Below are 15,774 nucleotides of genomic sequence, written 5' to 3' on the forward strand. Positions count from 1 at the left end.
CTTCAAAGAGAATGAAAGGGAGGGAGAAGAGGGGAGACAGAAACAGAGAAACATTGATGTTAGACACACTGACTGGTTGCCTCCTGCACACGCCCCAGCTGGGGGTGGGGAGGGAATTTGCCCGGGGAATTGAACCCGTGACCCTTTGGTCCATGGTCTGACACTAACCACCAACCAGGGCCAAACTGTGTGAATTTAAGACCAGGTGATTTTCAAAAATCTTAAAGTTTTCAAAAATGGGCAGATTGAAGTTCAAGTTACTTAACATTGTGTGTAAGACTTCATAATATGATATCAACCTACACTTTAGGCTCATTGTTTTATACTTTATCTTTTTAAAAAAATGTTTTTATTGATTTGAGAGAGAGAGAGAAGAGAGAAGCATCATGTGAGGTTGTTTTGAGAAATGGCTTAATGTGGCCTTGGAGTCCCAGAACAACTCATATATACAGCTAATCTTTACTTGGTAGAATCTCCATTTAACCCTGCAACTGCCATATGTCCTTGAGATCTTCAATAGGGACTAATGCTTCTTGCCTAGCCAGCATTTTCGTTTTCCTTGTACCTGGATGCACAGTTTAGAAAAGATAGTTATATTCTAGGAATCTGCATTAAGCCAACTCCCTCCCTCCTTCCTTCCCTCCTTCCCTCCTCCCTTCCCTCCCTCCCTCCCTCCCTCCCTCCCTCCCTCCCTCCCTCCCTCCCTCCTTCCTTCCTTGCTTCCCTTCCTTCTTTTCTTTTTTCCTTCCCTTGACAGGGGACTTAACTCAGAATCACAAATTTTGAATTAATCCTGTTAATTTTATAAGTGAGCACAGGTAAATCAAGGGACTTGCCCAAAGTCACATAGTACACAACTGAAACTAGAATCTCCAGTCTCTTTACCTCCAGTTTAAGACCCCTTCAATTATGTCACAACTAGATTGACAGTAGATTGCTTCTTAATTTTTCTTGGACAAAACTTTTTGTGGTTATGATTTCTGTGTTGATATGAAAATAAAAAATGTCAATTTGGTATATACCTGTATGACAAAATATATGCAAGGAAAAGTTACATTAAAATGATAATGCAGTAATGTTAAGGAATGTATTTTAGTATTTAAATGTAGCGTTATTTATAGTCTACTTAAAATACAGACTCATTTTGTATACATTGCAAGTGAGAAGCAAGTAGGGATTGAATTTTTAATCAGTAATAGGAGCCTAGCTCATAGTTCTCTTGGAGGCCTGGGTAATAATTTCTCTTTTCTTTTCCTTCTAAATATCAGAATCCCAGTAAGGAATGTGAGCCTTATCGAAGAAATGAAGACAAACCAATTGCTCCTTGTGGAGCTATTGCCAACAGCATGTTTAATGGTATGATATAAATACAAAGATATAGATATAGACATAAAATTAGGAAACTTTATATAATCTTACTAGAGGCCCAGTGCATGAAATTTGTGTACTGGTAGGTTCCCTAGTGGCTGCTCGCTGCCAGCCAGGGCCTCCCTCCCTTCCCCCGGCTGGCCCCACCCCCTGGTCAAACTCCTGGATGAACTCCCCGTTGAGGTGACAATTTGCATACTATGCTTTTATTATATAGGATTACAGATTTAATAGTCTAGTAAACATGAATGAAATTGAGAAATTCAACAATCTCAAGATAAATACAGGGTGTCTCAAAACAATGTATGTACACTTTAACAGCTGATAGCTCAGTTTTCAACATGAAATGTATTTTAATAAACACTGCCTTTATAATTATTCAAAGTGTGTGCATACATTTTTTGGGAATACCCTATATATCAATTAGTAATTCAGTGGATTATTATAATGCTTTGTGACTTTCTTCTGAGAATGCTTATATTTTAAGGATGAATTTTTGTTTCTGGGAAGAAATAAGCAGGGACATTGTGCTTTCCTATTTCATATATGATAAAATAAAAGCTAGGTTACCTTTCCCACCAACTTTTAATATTTATATCATTAAAAAGATGCTACAGTTGATCATTTAGAGCAGCACTGTATAATTATAAATATAATGTGAACCATAAATGTGAGACATGCATATAATTTTCAGTTTTCTAGTAGTCACATTAAAAATAATAAAAAGAAATAAGTGAAATTAATTTTTAATTAAGTTTATTGAGGTAATATTGGTTAATAAAATTATATAGGTTTCAAGTATACAGTTCTGTGATACATCATCTTTATATTGCATTTACCACCCAAAGTCAAATATCCTTCTATCACCATATATTTGATCCTCTTTAACTTTTACCACTCCCTACCCCCTTTTCCTCTGTTAACCACCATATTGTTGTCTGTTTATGAGTTTTTGTTTGTTTTATTTGTTCATTTGTTGCTTTCAGTTTTATATCCCACATATGAGTGAAATCATGGTTCTTGAGTTTTTCTGACTTCTTTCATGTTAGCATGATATTCTCAAGATTTATCCACATTGTTGCAAATGGCAGTAATTCATCTTTTCTTATGGCTAAATAGTGTTCCATTGTATATAGTTACCACATTTTCTTTATCCAATTTTCTATTGAGGGGCACTTTGTTGTTTCCATGTCTTGGCCACCGTGAATATTGCTGCAATGAATATAGGGGTGCATATATGTTTGGGAATCAATGTTTCCAAATTTTGGGGGTAGATACCCAGAAAAGGGTTTCTGGGTTATATGGTAAGTCCAGACTTAATTTTTTAAGGAACCTCCATACTGTTTTCCTTAGTAGCTATGCCAGTTTATATTCCCACCAGCAGTGATGGTGGGTTCTGTTTTATCAAATGACAAAGCTTCTGCACAGCAAAAGGAACCATCAGCAAAACAAAAAAGGCAGCCAACTGTATGGGAGAAGGTATTTGCAAACAATGGGAGATATTTGCTCTCACTAGGGGTTAATATCCAAAATAAATAAAAAACTCATAGAACTCAACAACAACAAAATTACCCACTCAAACAATAGGTAGAGGACCTGAACAGACACTTCTTCCAAGAAAACATACAAATGGCCAACAGATATATGAAAAGATGCTTAACTTTGCTAGTGGGGAAATAAAAATCGAAACTACAATGAGATACCAACTCACATCTGTTAGAATGGCTGTTATCAATAAGACAAATAATAACATGTTGGAGAGGTTGTGAAATTAATTTTAATAATATATTTTATTGAACCCAATAAGCTCAAAACATCATTTCAGCATATAAATAATATGCATTATATAAAAGTTGTTGATAAGATATTTTATATTCTACTAGAGGCCCGGTGCACGAATTCATGCACCAGTGGGGTCCCTTGGCCTAGCTTGCGGGTTCGGATGCTCTCTGACATCCTCTGAGAGGCCAAGATTGTGAGAGTGTGCAGGCCAGGCTGAGGGACCCCACCAGTGCACGATCGGGGCTGGGGAGGGATGTGGGAGGTTGGCCAGCCAGGGAGGGACCATGGGATGGCTCCAGGGTGTGTCTGGCCCATCTCGCTCAGTCCTGATCCGCCGGATCCCAGCAGCAAGCTAACCTATAGGTCAGAGTGTCTGCCCCCTGATGGTCAGTGGACATCATAGCGAGCGGTTGAGCAGCCTTAGCATATCATTGGCATATTACGTTTTGATTGGCTGAATGGACAACTGGACACTTAGTATATTAGGCTTTTATTATATAGGATTTTTTATACTAAGTCTTTGATATACATTTGCAAAACATTCATTTAGCTGTCATTTCAAAAGCTCTGTAGCCATGTAACCACTGGCTACTATATTAGACAGTGCAGATAGAGAAATGCATAAACCATTAACTATTTATGAACGCATGTTTAAAAGAAAGAAGAGGCAGATTTACCTTGCAAATAATTTTATTTGGTTTAATATTAAAACATTTGACCTTATCACCTATCAGCCAAATAGGAAAGTAACCTAGAACTGTATTGAGTGATGAAAGAAAAGTCCATCTGGGATTATAAATTTTTAATTGCTAATTCACATATAAATAATCAAGAGCAAATATACATCATATGCCTACTCTGTTACCACCACTTTTGAAAGCAAATACCAGATCCTAATTTCTCATAGAGTAAAGCGGGTATTTTGGATTTTCAATATTTAGCAATATCTTCCTTTTCTTATGTTTAGATACATTAGAATTGTTTCTGGTTGTCAATGGATCATTTTCAACGGCAATTCCTTTGAAAAAGAAAGGTATTGCTTGGTGGACAGATAAAAATGTGAAATTTAGAAATCCCCCTGGAGAAGGCCCCCTACAAGAACGATTTAAAGGTAAAATATTACTAATATCCTTTTAAAACATGATATAAGCTAGAAGTTTTAATAAAGTACCTAAAATTTTCAGTCTTTCGAATCTCAGAAGATATTTATGCTTTTTGAAAACAGCTACTTTTCTTAACTTCATACATAGTAAGGTAAAAGTATATAGTCTGTTCTAATGTACTGAAATCCTAAAGGAAATGTAAACTTTTAATCTTAAACTTCTCTGGTATTTTCTTATAAGCATTTTACCCATAATCTTTTAAAACTGCAATGAAGTTTCTTTTTAACAAACCCCTATTATTTATTATAACTATAGATCCAAATTTACTTTTGTTTCTATATTTCAATTTCACAATGTAATGTTTCATACCACTGTATCTTTGCATTAAATTATCTGTCTTTTGGTATATACTCAACAGCTCATTTTAGTATTCTCTTTTATATATATTTTGATTTCAGAGAGGAAAGAAGAGGGAGAGAGAGATAGAAACATCAATGATGAGAGGGAATCATTGATCGGCTGCCTCCTGCACACCCCCTACTGGGGATTGAACCTGAAACCCAAGCATGTGCCCTTGACTGGAATCGAACCTGGGACCTTCCAGTCTGCAGTCGAACACTCTATCCACTGAGCCAAACCAGCTAGGGCCTTTTAGTATTCTCTTAATTGAGATATTAAATCTTTGTAATTATGTTAAGTTGTTACATGAGGAATTGGTTTCTCTCTTGATATAAGACTTCCTTAGAATATGAATGTATTCAAACCTTTGAAAATGAGAAAAATATTCTGATTGTGTAATATATATCTTTGTTTTATTAGAGTGTGAATTTTCAGTGAAACTCTTAATAGAATATTTTGTCTCTCCCACTCCCACCCCTCCTTTTTAAGATACAACAAAGCCAGTAAACTGGGTTAAACCAGTATACTTGCTGGATTCTGACCAAGATAATAATGGATTCATAAATGAAGATTTTATTGTTTGGATGCGTACTGCAGCATTGCCTACTTTTCGTAAGTTATATCGTATTATAGAGCGGAAAAGTGATTTACATCCAACGTTACCAGCTGGAGACTACTTTTTGAATATCAAATACAGTATCCTTTTTTGGCCATGAGCACATATTCATAGAATTGGAAAGGAGTGTAGTCCAGCCATATCTTAGTTATGTGGTATGCTACTTTGTGTTGAGTTATGATCTCTGCATTTTTATAAGAGTGTATGTATGGGAAAGTATCTTTTATGCCTTCCAGAAATATCTTTAATTTTTATATACTTTGTACTAGGGTTTAAGCATATTATTTGGTAAAATTATTTAAAATGTAGGTTCTGGGTTTACTTGTAAGCTAGATATTTTTACATGGGTGATTGTAATTGAGCTTAATGGGAAGGCCTAATGTACCTAATAATACATAAGTGTTGGTGGTACGAGCTGATTTTTTAAGATTTATTTTTATTGATTTCAGAGAGAGGAAGAAAAAGGCTAGAGAGAGGAAAATCAATGAGAGAGAATCATTGATCCATTGCCTCCTGCACACCCCCTACTGGGAATTGAACTGTGACCTCCTGGTTCATAGGTCGACGCTCAACCACTGAGCCATGGCGGTTGGGCTACAAGCTGTTTTAATATATATTTTTACATATTAAAAATCAACAGATATGTTAACTAATATCAACATAATTGTTTCTAACTACTGCTCTGTTCATAGTACAAAACATTTTTATCATTAGCTGTATTTTGCCACATTAATAATTGAGATGTAATTTTCAGTGCTGATAAATGTCATTCATTTCAGTCTGACTGTGTCAACATTGTACTAAGTATTTTCCATGCATTATTTTACTTAAATTCAAGCTTTATGAAGTAGCTGTCATCTCCATGTTATAGACAAGGATACAGGAACATAGAGCATTTAAGTAACTTGCCTGAGATTACATGGGAAATAAGTAGAAGAGTTGAAGCTAATGGTCAAGCTGTTGACCCCAAAGGCCATGACTTTTCCGTCAATCACCATCCCTAGCTAGTTTAAACCAGTCCATACCAGCCTAGATGCAGTCTTTCCTAAGACCGAAATGTTGAGCACTACCTTTTATTCAAAACAAAGTCCTTACATTTTTAAATCTCTAGTTCATTTTATATCCCATGAATGAAAAGTTTCTTAAATATTAGCATTTAAAAGTTTGCTAATGACAGATTAAAAGTTACCAAGTTTTTGAAACTAGGTCCCCCTAGGAGCAATTTTGGGCAGACAGACCCAGTTCAGGTGCTAGTAGAATGAACATTATCTTGATACTGAACAGCTGCCCTCTACTTTGGCTACAGTCTCAAGATAATGCTTTAAAATTATTTAAAATGTAGGTTCTGAATTTATTTGTAAGCTAGATATTTTTACATGGTTGACTGTAATTGAGCTTAATGGGAAGACCAGTGTAGCCAAAGTACAGGGCAGCATTCAATATCAAGATAATGCTCCTTATGCTAAGTGAAATAAGCCAGTCAATGAAGGAAAAATACCACATGATCTCACTCATTCATGGATAATAGAGACCATTATAAACTTTTGAACAATAATAGATACAGAGGCAGAGCTGCCTCAAACAGATTGTCAAACTGCAGCGGGAAGGCCGGGGAGGGTTGGGGGGCAGGAGGTAGGGGGGTAAGAGATCAACTAAAGGACTTGTATGCATGCATATAAGCATAACCAATGGATATAAGACACTGGAGGATAGGGGAGGCTAGGGGACTGTCTAGGGCGGGGGGATAAAATGGACACATATGTAATACCCTTTGTAATACTTTAAGCAATAAATAAATAAATAAATAAAACAAAAAAAAAAAACAAGAATAAATAATAAAGCTTAAAAAAAAAAAAAAGATAATGCTCTTTCTACTAGCACCTGAATTGGCCCTGTCTGCCCAAAATTGCTCCTACAGGGACCTACTTTCAAAAACTTGGTAACAGTATCCAAACCTGAAGCCTCCAGACTATAATAAAGGAAAGTCTTTGGAGTGAGCACTCAGGAATTCTCAGCTGAGAATTTGCATCCCAGGCATGGAGAGGAGAACTGTCAGGAGGATGCAGGATATATTGAAGATTGACAAGATGGGCCTGCAAAATATCAAGGGTTAATTATCAAAACTAGGTATAAGGTAGGAACTAGATATTAGAATTAAGGCAGAAGCCCATTTTTTAGGTTTGTGATACTGGGAGATAATCGCATGGGTGATTTGAGACCGCACTCCTCAGAGCTCTGGGTTAGTTAGAGCTCTCATAATCAGTGTGAACTGATTTAAGAAACTAGTAGAGCTAAACGTGCCATTTGGAGTCATTTGGAGAGTTGCAGGAGCCCAGAGAAACAGATGGGGCCCAATACTTGATTCAAAAGCAGCTTGTGAAAAGGTTGTAAATCTTTTACATAAGGACTTAGTTGTCCCCTTTTCTGACCTGTTGCTACAATCCTAGAACTGATCCATGCTCATCCAATAAACTGGCGCCTCATTTCATAAATCTCTTTAACAACCCACCTTTCTTTTCACTTCCACTCTGTTTGAGCCATCACCTCTCTGTGTCACACCATGAATTTTATCATTACTCCAAATCAGCAAGTTAAGACTTTAGTATAATGCTTTTTTACCCTGTTCTTAGAGTCTTCTCATTTTCTGATAACTGCTCTCTTGCTACACATGCTCTTTGAGCTTACAGAGAAGACTTCTGATCCTTCATCTTTTCCTTGTCTCTTGGTCTGTCAACCTCCTCTTTGAGGGTTTAACTGCTACTAGTATTTATTTGAAATATTTTTTCACATTATATTTCTTTTTTTCATTTTTATTTTAAATATTTATTGTTGAAAATATTACATAGACCCCTTCTGTTCCCCTTTAATCCTTCTAGTCATTTATTTGTGGCATTTTGCCCCTCCTGTGTAATGAGGGCACAAGTATCTGAGAACTGATATAACTGTTAAATTTGGTTGTTTTTTCTTGCAAACTGTATTGGCTATACTACTAACATTTAATCTGCTAAACCAGTTCTTCAAGATAAATATTACACAATTATTTTATGATTCGGAACATGGGAGTAAGGTGCCTGGGTATCATAGAATTATGCCAATGAATTACAAGCAATTAAATGCTAACTTTTTAAGGTGTATTTTAAAAATAAAGTCACTGAACATGGAAAAGTTTTCCTATTCACTCTTCAGATTACCCTGTACATTCTTTTGATGGACGAAAACGGATGATCTTAAGCACTATTTCATGGATGGGAGGAAAAAATCCATTTTTGGGAATTGCTTATATCACCACTGGATCCATCTCCTTCCTTCTGGGAGTTGTATTGCTAGTAATTAATCATAAATATAGAAACAGTAGTAATACTGCTGACATTACCATTTAATTTTATATTCTGAAAACAAACTTACCGCATGTACATCAAGGCCAGTTCTGTTCAGCCTAGCTTTTGAATGCCGATGTCTGGTTAGTATGTCATTTTTGAGGTTGGCATACCACTTTTTATTTAAAAAACAGTCTTTGTCCTTTACTTCATTCCTATGGATGACTTATGAAAATAAATGATGGGTATAAAACAAATTAACTTTATTGATCATGTCAGCACTGTAACTACTGAAATGGCATTCTAATGTTTGCTTTTTGATGGGACAGCCCATATGCATAGAGCCTCTATCATGTGAAATGTGTCTGCTGCTTAAATGTTTATGCTGTGTTGATAAATATTATATTGACATACGTGCTGTATATGTGTGCCTATTGTGTAAAAGAGGAATTATAAGATGTATGAGTATAATGCTTTGCTAACCTTCAGGATTCAAAGTCATGAAAAAATGAAGAAAGACCAAATCTAAATAAAACACTTCATCATTGTCATGTGTCATGTGTAAAGGCTTAAAGTACCATCTTTGGTGAGGTGGTTCATGTATTTAATTTATCCAGTACAGTTCTTTGTCAAGCTTAGTTTTGATTTCACCTTTGAAGTCTTACTTATGCTCATGTCTGAAGAGGTCAGGTAGGAGAATTTAAAATTCGTCTTTCCATTTGGTTAAGATGTTGCAGTCAGGAACCCCAATTCACTTGATATGTTTTTACATGTGATCATGGAAATACCTCAAGCTGTTTTTATTTTGCCGGTAAGTGTTTTGACTTCAGTACTAATATTACATTGCAGAAATTTTGGAAAATAGTAACCTTTATTTCCTCTATATTTCATTCAATTTTTGCATATAGGTCAAATATGGATGTGTATGCACATTCTCTTTAGTTAATGCAATAATAGTTTTGGTTGGTTTTCCTAATACATTATATATATATATTTTAATCCTCACCTGAGGACATGTTTTTTTTTTTAATTGATTTGAGAGAGAGAGAGAGACATCCATGTGAGAGAAAAACATTGATTGGTTGTCTCCCACACGCATCCAAACTGGGATCCAATCCACAACCTAGGTATGTGTCCTGACAGGGAACTGAACCTACAACTTTTTAGTGTATAGCATGATGCTCCAACCAAATGGATCACCCGGCCAGGCCTAAGAAATATTTGAAAAAGTGGTTCTTTAAATTTCCTTATTAAATTCTGGAGATTTTTGAGTATATACATTATAAATTATATATGGTTGAAGCTGTTGTATTTTCTATCACTGGAATTATTTTAATATTCCTTATTGAATAAATGTTGTAATTTGTTTGCTATAAAACTTATTCTTGAATGCAAACTTATTTTTTCACATTCATGAAAATGTATGAATTAGAGGACTTAATCTCATTGAAATTGCTTTTTTTTTTTTTACTCATATGTTTATATAGAAGAATGCCTGCTAATTTAGAATTTGTAATGGTTTCCTTCAGTTATATTTTAAATCAGAAGGTCTGGGTAATGTATCAATTTTGATTAGTATGTTTTTTAAAAAACCAAAACCAAAAAAATAACGTAATAGTAGAAATGTGCCACACCTAAGTTTGTATAGCGTGACTTTTCATTTGTTGAATATTACTTGCATGAGGTACTTAATATATGACTATACTGAAATTTCTGAGTGCACAGGGTATTTTTTTGTCTGAAAATAGTCTTGGTTTTGTCAGTCTTTCAGAATATTATTATTTGTTCTCATAACTGACCCTCTTACCCATGGCAGTTGATCTTCTGGAATACATTATTGGGGGAGAGGGGTCCTGCTAGTTGTCCAGATTGAGTTTGTTCTGTTTAAGGAGGACTTCCATCCCGCATCCCCTTTTCTAATTGGGGGACCAAAGGTGCTGCTAAAGAAATGTTGAAGAGCCCTTCCAACATTTTCTCATCTGTGAAGATGAAATCTTAAAATATATTTGGAGTTTTATCTATTTTATAACTACATTGATGGCTTTCGTTTCTTCTGTCTCCTCCCCTTTGAGCTCTAAGGGATTCCTTTTGGTAAATATGAAGAATGTGGAACATTTATATGGCCTCTGTAAAATATTGGTAAATATGAAGAATGTGGAACATTCATATGGCCTCTTTCTTGTGGGCTTTATGCTCATTTTTTGGAAACATTAATGTAATATTCAACTTTCAAAGAATTATGTTTAATTTTAAGACAACTAGGTTAAATAGAAGACATTGAAGAATGCATTAACTTGCAGGAAATATTTTGATATGTGAAGTTTCTCAATTGAAGGAATTATTAGTAAGTAAAAACTAAGAAATGTCATTGAAATAAGGCAGTTTAAAAATAAATTGGTAAAAATAACTGTATTATCAAATAGAGAATTATTCAACCAAGAGGAGAGTCAAATGAATATTATTTATTGATTAGTAAGCTTATTTGTAATCTTGATTATGTTAAAAGATAGCTTTCTGTTAGTATGTTCTGTATTAATAAAAATGAACAAAATTAATTTGGCTATGTTCATGTGTCTTCCTAAAATAATAATGCCCTGGGGTTGTTGCTAACGTTTAGCACTAAATTTTTCGCTCAGGGTCAATGAGCTCAAGTTTTAGCATTTCTATGCCTAGATTTGGTTGCCGTATGGATATCTATAATAATAAAAGCGTAATATGCTAATTAGACCAGACATCCTTCCGGACAAAGCTGGGGCTGCGAGGGAAGCCCGGGTCCCAGGTGCCAGAGGGAAGTCAGTGCGGGCAGCCGGGGGAAGAAAGACCTACTCTTGACGAATTTCGTGCATCAGGCCTCTAGTATAGTATATTAATCACTGACAGCATCAACTCAGTATTATCCGTATTATTGAGTAATGTGTTCTTACCAGGAAGTGGTCAAATTGTCACCTGAGTTATAGGCAGACAGGCTAAACTTCATATTCACAGGAAATGTCTAGTAAATAGAAAATGAAAATGTGGGATAGAGGCAAAGATGATGAAAATAATGAAGTAAGGGGGGCACACAGGAAATGAAAAGCCAGACTAGGAAAGAGGAACAGCTGAGAGGTAGGGTTAATGAATGTTGTCCAGTCTGTTCACCACCTATCTTTATGGAAACACTGCCTTCGAATTACAGTATAGTCCTTTGTTGGTTAAGTCACAAAGTTTTGTTCTTTGTAAACATGGTTACTTTGAGGGGAAGGACAGGGTGAGGAAGTGCTTTCTCAAGAAGAATTTTGATGCATAAATGTAGAGTTTGGATGATCTAGTAAAGTGTTTTAGAGCTACTCTCTTTAGCTCATGCCCCATTCAATAAATATAAAAATCACATTTCCCCTGATGTCATTTGAAATTTCAAAATAAATTATACCATGGTAACCTTATTTGCTTTTATATATCTGTAAAATTTATCAAAGTAACATACACAATTTAAAAAATCTAAAGATCTTATGATGAAAAGCAGTAGTCCCAACTTAATTTACCTTCCAGAGACAATCATTTTGACTCCAAAAGTTTATTTGGGTTTTTATCTTAGTGTATCTAAATAATATGCCTATTCTACTGTTGCTTGATTTAACACTTTTAGACATTACCTTGATGTTGCCAGATAATTAAGCTCTCTAACACACTTTCTCCCCTTCTCCCATTATAAAGTTATGCCATAAAATTTACTAAATGCATTCGCTACTGTTTAATTATACTGTAGTGCAAAGCAGTGCACCATGATTACATTTTGTATAATTTTATTTCTTCTGGAATTAATCCTCTCGTTTTTAACACAAGTTTCTGGAAATGTCTTAATTTTTTTTTTCTAACTTCTCATTCAGTTTTACTAGGTTTCCATCACTGGAGAGGTCTATTCTGCATTTATCTTCTGTGCCAATCTGTACTGTGCTTCCCTCTCTTCCTCCCTTCTTTTCCTTCCTTTCATTTTCTTTTTCTTCCTTTTCTTTCATTCATCAATCCTCATCTGAGGGTATTTTTCCATTGATTGTTAGGGAGAGTGGAAGGGAGGGGGAGAAGACACAGAGAGAAAAACATCAATGTGAGAGAGACATCGATTTGTTGCCTCCTGCATGTGCCCCAGCTTGGGATCAAGCCTGCAACTGAGGTATGTGCCCTTGACTGGAATAGAACCCATGACCCTTTAGTCAATGGGCCAACACTCCATTCACTGAGCCATACTGGCTAGGGCTGTACTGGTTGTTTTCTTGTCTGGCCTCAGGGCCATTATCCCTTGACCTCCTTTGGTCACCCTCCTGTGTTGGATGTGCTATTTCCTAGTTTACTTTCTTGTTTACTGGAGCACTTCCTACAACATTTAAATATTCCTAAGAAGTGGTATATGAGAGGCAAATGTCCTGAGTCCTTACATGTCTAAAATGTTCTTATTTTACTCTCACATTTCATTGGTAGTCTGACTACATATACAATTTAAGTTAAAAATAATTTTTCCTCAGAGTTTTGAAGACATTGCTCCACTCTCTTCTAGCTTTTATTATTGTTTTTGAGAAATTTGATTTTATCCTGGTCAGATATTAGACTTCTTTCACTGATGGTTAATTTTCTTCCCTTTTTCTCCAGTTGGTTTTTTTTTTTTTTTCCCTCTAGTTGTTTTGACACTGTTGTATCTGCTCTTTCTAGAAGATGTCTTCATTGTGATCTTCCAACATGATCTTCCCGTTGAGTTTTTATAGATATATATATTTAAAAATTGTTAAGACTCCTTTTATTTTTATTGTTTCTAAAATATTTTTTAATGTTCGTTCTGGAAAGCATACTAATTTTTTTTGAGGACGTGTATGGAAGCATATATACAGCGGTTGACAAAAGTAGGTTTATAGTTGTATTACAAATAATATAACAAGAATAAACTGTTTTGTGTACTCACAACTATAAACCTACTTTTGCCTACCCCTGTAATTTTGTTTTTCATTCTATTTACACTGATTTTTTGTTGTTGCTATTTTTAATTTTAGTTTACTTTTGTTCACATAGGTGACTTTCCTTGTATATGGCTAGCTTCAACAATCTGTCATGTAAATGGACCCCAAAAATAATTGAAAGCTCTTTCTTTGTGAGCAGTGCTGGACTAGTGATAGGCTTCACTTGCACAGTGCAACTCAAAAATGCCATTCAGTGAATTATTTGTTCTCTTCATGATAAAAAGCTTAATGACAAGTAGTAAATAGCTGGCAGGTCAACAGTTGTAGGTGGACTGAATTTTGAGAAAGACTGCATTAGGAATAGTTGTCAGGGACCGTTCAGTTCCTCTAGGGAAGAATTCTCTCAAAGAAGTGGTTGAAGGAGGGTCTGTTTATTCCTGCTTTAACTCTGTCCCTGCCTTGTTCTCCACCTCACTTTCTGTTTTCCACTTAATACATATTTCTCTATACCTGTCTGTCCCTCAGCATACTCCTTTCATCTAGTAGTCTCCCGTTACTCCTGATAAAGTTCTCTTGTCTTCACCCAGTCGGTGTTTCTCATTGGTTGAGCATTGAACCATGAAAGGTCACGGTTCAATTCGGGTCAGGCTACATGCCCAGGGTGCGGGCTCAATCCCCAGAAGGGGGTGAGGGAGGCAGCAGGTAGATAATTCTCTCATCATTGATCTTCCTATCTCTCCCTATCCCTTCCTCTCTCTGAAATCAATAAAAAAAGGTAAAAAAAAAAAGTTCTCGTCTTCAACCTGTGAGAAACAGTGTTGGGGGCGAGAGATTGTATTTGGTTGAGAGAGGTAGGGCAGAGGCTGTATAATTTTCAACTAGCCATTTTTAGGCCTGTCCCTTGGCTCTGCTCTTTGCCATAACTTTTACCTCCAAGTCAGCTTCTCAATGATCATGGGACCAATCGGCATGCTTCTCACTGATAGCCCCTTGCAGTCCCTTCAGATCATTGCAGCTGCTTCTGTCCTCCTCAGTCTATCGCAACTGCTTTCTGTTTCCAGAAATCTGTTGAAATCCTTTCTCTGTTTCTGTCTCCTCTCTACTTTCATTCCTTTTGGGCTCATATCTTTTTTAAAGGATGGGTTTTAGATTATCATACAGTCAACTTACTTTTTTTCTTGTAGTTCCGTGAGTTATAACTAATGTCTAAATTTTTGTAACCTTCATAGGATACTGAGCAGTACCATCAACCCCCCCTCCCCCCACAAACTCCCTTATACTGTTCCTTTTTGTCACACTTAACCTCCCTGATAACCCTAGGCAACCACTGACCTTTTCCATCCCCAGTTTTTCTTCTAGAATGCTATAAATGGAATCATACCATATGTAACCTTTGAAACTGGCTTCTTCCACTCAGCATAATGCCTTTTAGATTCATCTAAAGGTCTATCAATACCTCATAACCTTTCAATTTCTTTTCTTTCATTTTACTAGAGTGAGAGAGAGAAAAGACTCTTAGGGCCAGTTCACTATCAAACCAGAAACACCTTGAAGCACCTTGTGATTTTATAATATTTTATAATCTTTTTTCTCCTTCTTATTTAAAAATTTTTATTGAATTTATTGGGGTGATACTGATTAATAAAATTATATTGGTTTCAAATATACAACATTTTATAACTTTTTTTAAAAACTTAATGTTTTTATGCATTTTAAGTGACATTAATGGGAGCTTGTCTGCTTGTGTGCCCCAAGCTTTTCTATTCAGGGTAATGTGGAAGAAGACTGAACTCATCATACATCACTTTAAAATGTCAAGACTGGTATGCCACTTTGTTTCAAGGACCAGAAATGCAGAAGAAATAGCTTAACAAATATATGCAAATTTTGCAGTTGAATCAGTAGTCTAAAACAATCTCCGGAGTGTGTTGTCTTTCCTTTCACAGCAAGGCTTGTAAAAGAGTGGCTTATATTTTGTCATTGTCAACTTCAGCCAGGCTTTAATCCCATGATTGTATTCTGCTCTGGTCACTGTCAACTGTGTCTAAAGCAGCAGTTCTCAACATGTGGGTCGCGACCCCTTTGGGGGTCAAACGACCCTTTCATATGGGTCACCTAAGACCATCGGAAAACACATAATTACATATTGTTTTTGTGATTAATCACTATGCTTTAATTATGTTCAATTTGTAACAATGAAATTGGGGGTCACCACAACATGAACTGTATTAAACGGTCGAGGCATTAGGAAGGTTGAGAACCAC

General features: G+C 35.8%; 1 protein-coding gene across 2 annotated transcripts in view; it reads left to right on the forward strand.

Moving 5' to 3' along the window:
- The window catches only part of TMEM30A (transmembrane protein 30A), a 40,662-nt gene extending 29,522 nt beyond the window's left edge, over positions 1-11,140 (forward strand). The window contains exons 4-7 of one of the 2 annotated variants that reach the window (XM_059701148.1): positions 1,269-1,356; positions 4,118-4,261; positions 5,142-5,348; positions 8,455-11,140. In XM_059701148.1, the coding sequence (XP_059557131.1) occupies positions 1,269-1,356; positions 4,118-4,261; positions 5,142-5,348; positions 8,455-8,648 (633 nt within the window). In that variant the 3' untranslated portion in view covers positions 8,649-11,140. The remainder of the gene's footprint in view (positions 1-1,268; positions 1,357-4,117; positions 4,262-5,141; positions 5,349-8,454) is intronic. The other variant, XM_059701149.1, reaches the window with a different exon arrangement.
- Positions 11,141-15,774: the final 4,634 nt, after the last annotated feature.

Source organism: Myotis daubentonii, chromosome 6 (assembly GCF_963259705.1).
Source record: "Myotis daubentonii chromosome 6, mMyoDau2.1, whole genome shotgun sequence".
In the NCBI taxonomy this organism is placed as follows: Eukaryota; Metazoa; Chordata; class Mammalia; order Chiroptera; family Vespertilionidae; genus Myotis; species Myotis daubentonii.